The sequence below is a fragment of the Hyaloscypha bicolor genome (assembly GCF_002865645.1).
Source record: "Hyaloscypha bicolor E unplaced genomic scaffold K444scaffold_183, whole genome shotgun sequence".
NCBI classification, from domain to species: Eukaryota; Fungi; Ascomycota; class Leotiomycetes; order Helotiales; family Hyaloscyphaceae; genus Hyaloscypha; species Hyaloscypha bicolor.
The window spans coordinates 471486-472800 of NW_020194685.1; the positions used below are offsets into that span (position 1 = coordinate 471486).

The following is a 1315-nucleotide window of genomic DNA, read 5'->3' on the forward strand; positions in this document are numbered from 1 at the left end:
TAGTTCTAGGAAAAGGAACTAGTTATATTCCGAAAATTAATAGTTAATTAAGAAGATATAATTATATTTAATTAGAAAGAAGTAAGAAAAGTCTATAAAGATATTAGCCTATTTATTTTAATTAAGACTATTAAATATAAAGCCTAATAAGAGAAGAATTTCTCATATCCTAAAGCTCTAGTACTAGTAATAGTAAAAATATTATTAGAATACCTAGATTATAAAGTTCTTAAGAAATATAATAGATCTTACTAAAATCTATAGTTCTTGGTTATAAAAAAGGTTACTGGGACTTATAGACTAATTAATACTGCTATAAAGATAAATTTAGTAACCCTACGGGATACTAACCTATTCCTATCTACTAATAAGATCTTAGAGGAATTTATTAGATATATTTATATCTCTCTAATTAATTTCTTTTCTGGATATAATTAACTTATATTAGATACTTGTAATAGAGATTTAACTACATTTATAATGCCTCTGGGGCTATTAAGAATAACTATACTATCTCAGGGAGCTACTAATTTCGTTATATAGTTTATACGGGTTATTATAACTATTCTAGAGAATCTATTTCCTAAAATTGCTATACTATTTATTAATAATATTAGAGTTAAGGGACCTTATATAGACTATAATAGGTAGCTTATTTTACCTGGAATTTAGTATTTTGTATTTGAGTACCTTTAAAACCTAGATATAATCTTAGATAAAGTTAAATAAACCGGAGCTAGTATTAGAAAAAAATTATAGTTCTATTATAATAATATAGTTATTATTAGCTTTATTTATAAAGTACTTAGAAGAAGCCCTTTAAGCTCAGGAATTATTAAGATCTTGAGATAGGAGTATTATAATAGTATAACTAAAGGCAAGATATTTATTGGAATTATTATTTACTATTATATTTAGATTAAAGGCTTTGTAATTATTACTAAATCCATTTACTACTTAATAAGGAAAGGTATAATATAGAACTAGGATAATAAATAAAAGCAAGCTATATAAATTCTTTAAGAAAAGCTTATTACTATTCCGATACTTTATAAGTTATACTATAATTTATTAGAAGGTTAGGGAATAATTATATTAGTAGTAAAAACTAGCCTAGATAAATAGGGCGGAATTCTTAATTAATATAATAATAAAAGAAAAAAGAAAGTTATATAATATTAGTCTAGAATCTGGAATAATACTAAATAGAGATATAATATTACTAAGAGAGAATATTAAGGGCTAGTAAAGTATTTATAGAAAGTATAATTCTGGCTATATAGAGTTTACTTTATTCTTGAACTAGATACTAATA

The 1315-nt window shown here is 23.1% G+C and overlaps 1 protein-coding gene across 1 annotated transcript; it reads left to right on the top strand.

The window, feature by feature from the left end:
- Positions 1-264: 264 nt before the first annotated feature.
- K444DRAFT_546698 (uncharacterized protein) lies at positions 265-438 on the top strand (the record flags this gene model as incomplete). The annotated part of the gene is made up of 1 exon (XM_024876249.1): positions 265-438. A coding segment is annotated over one exon (174 nt), but the record flags the coding sequence as incomplete, so codon positions are not given.
- Positions 439-1315: the final 877 nt, after the last annotated feature.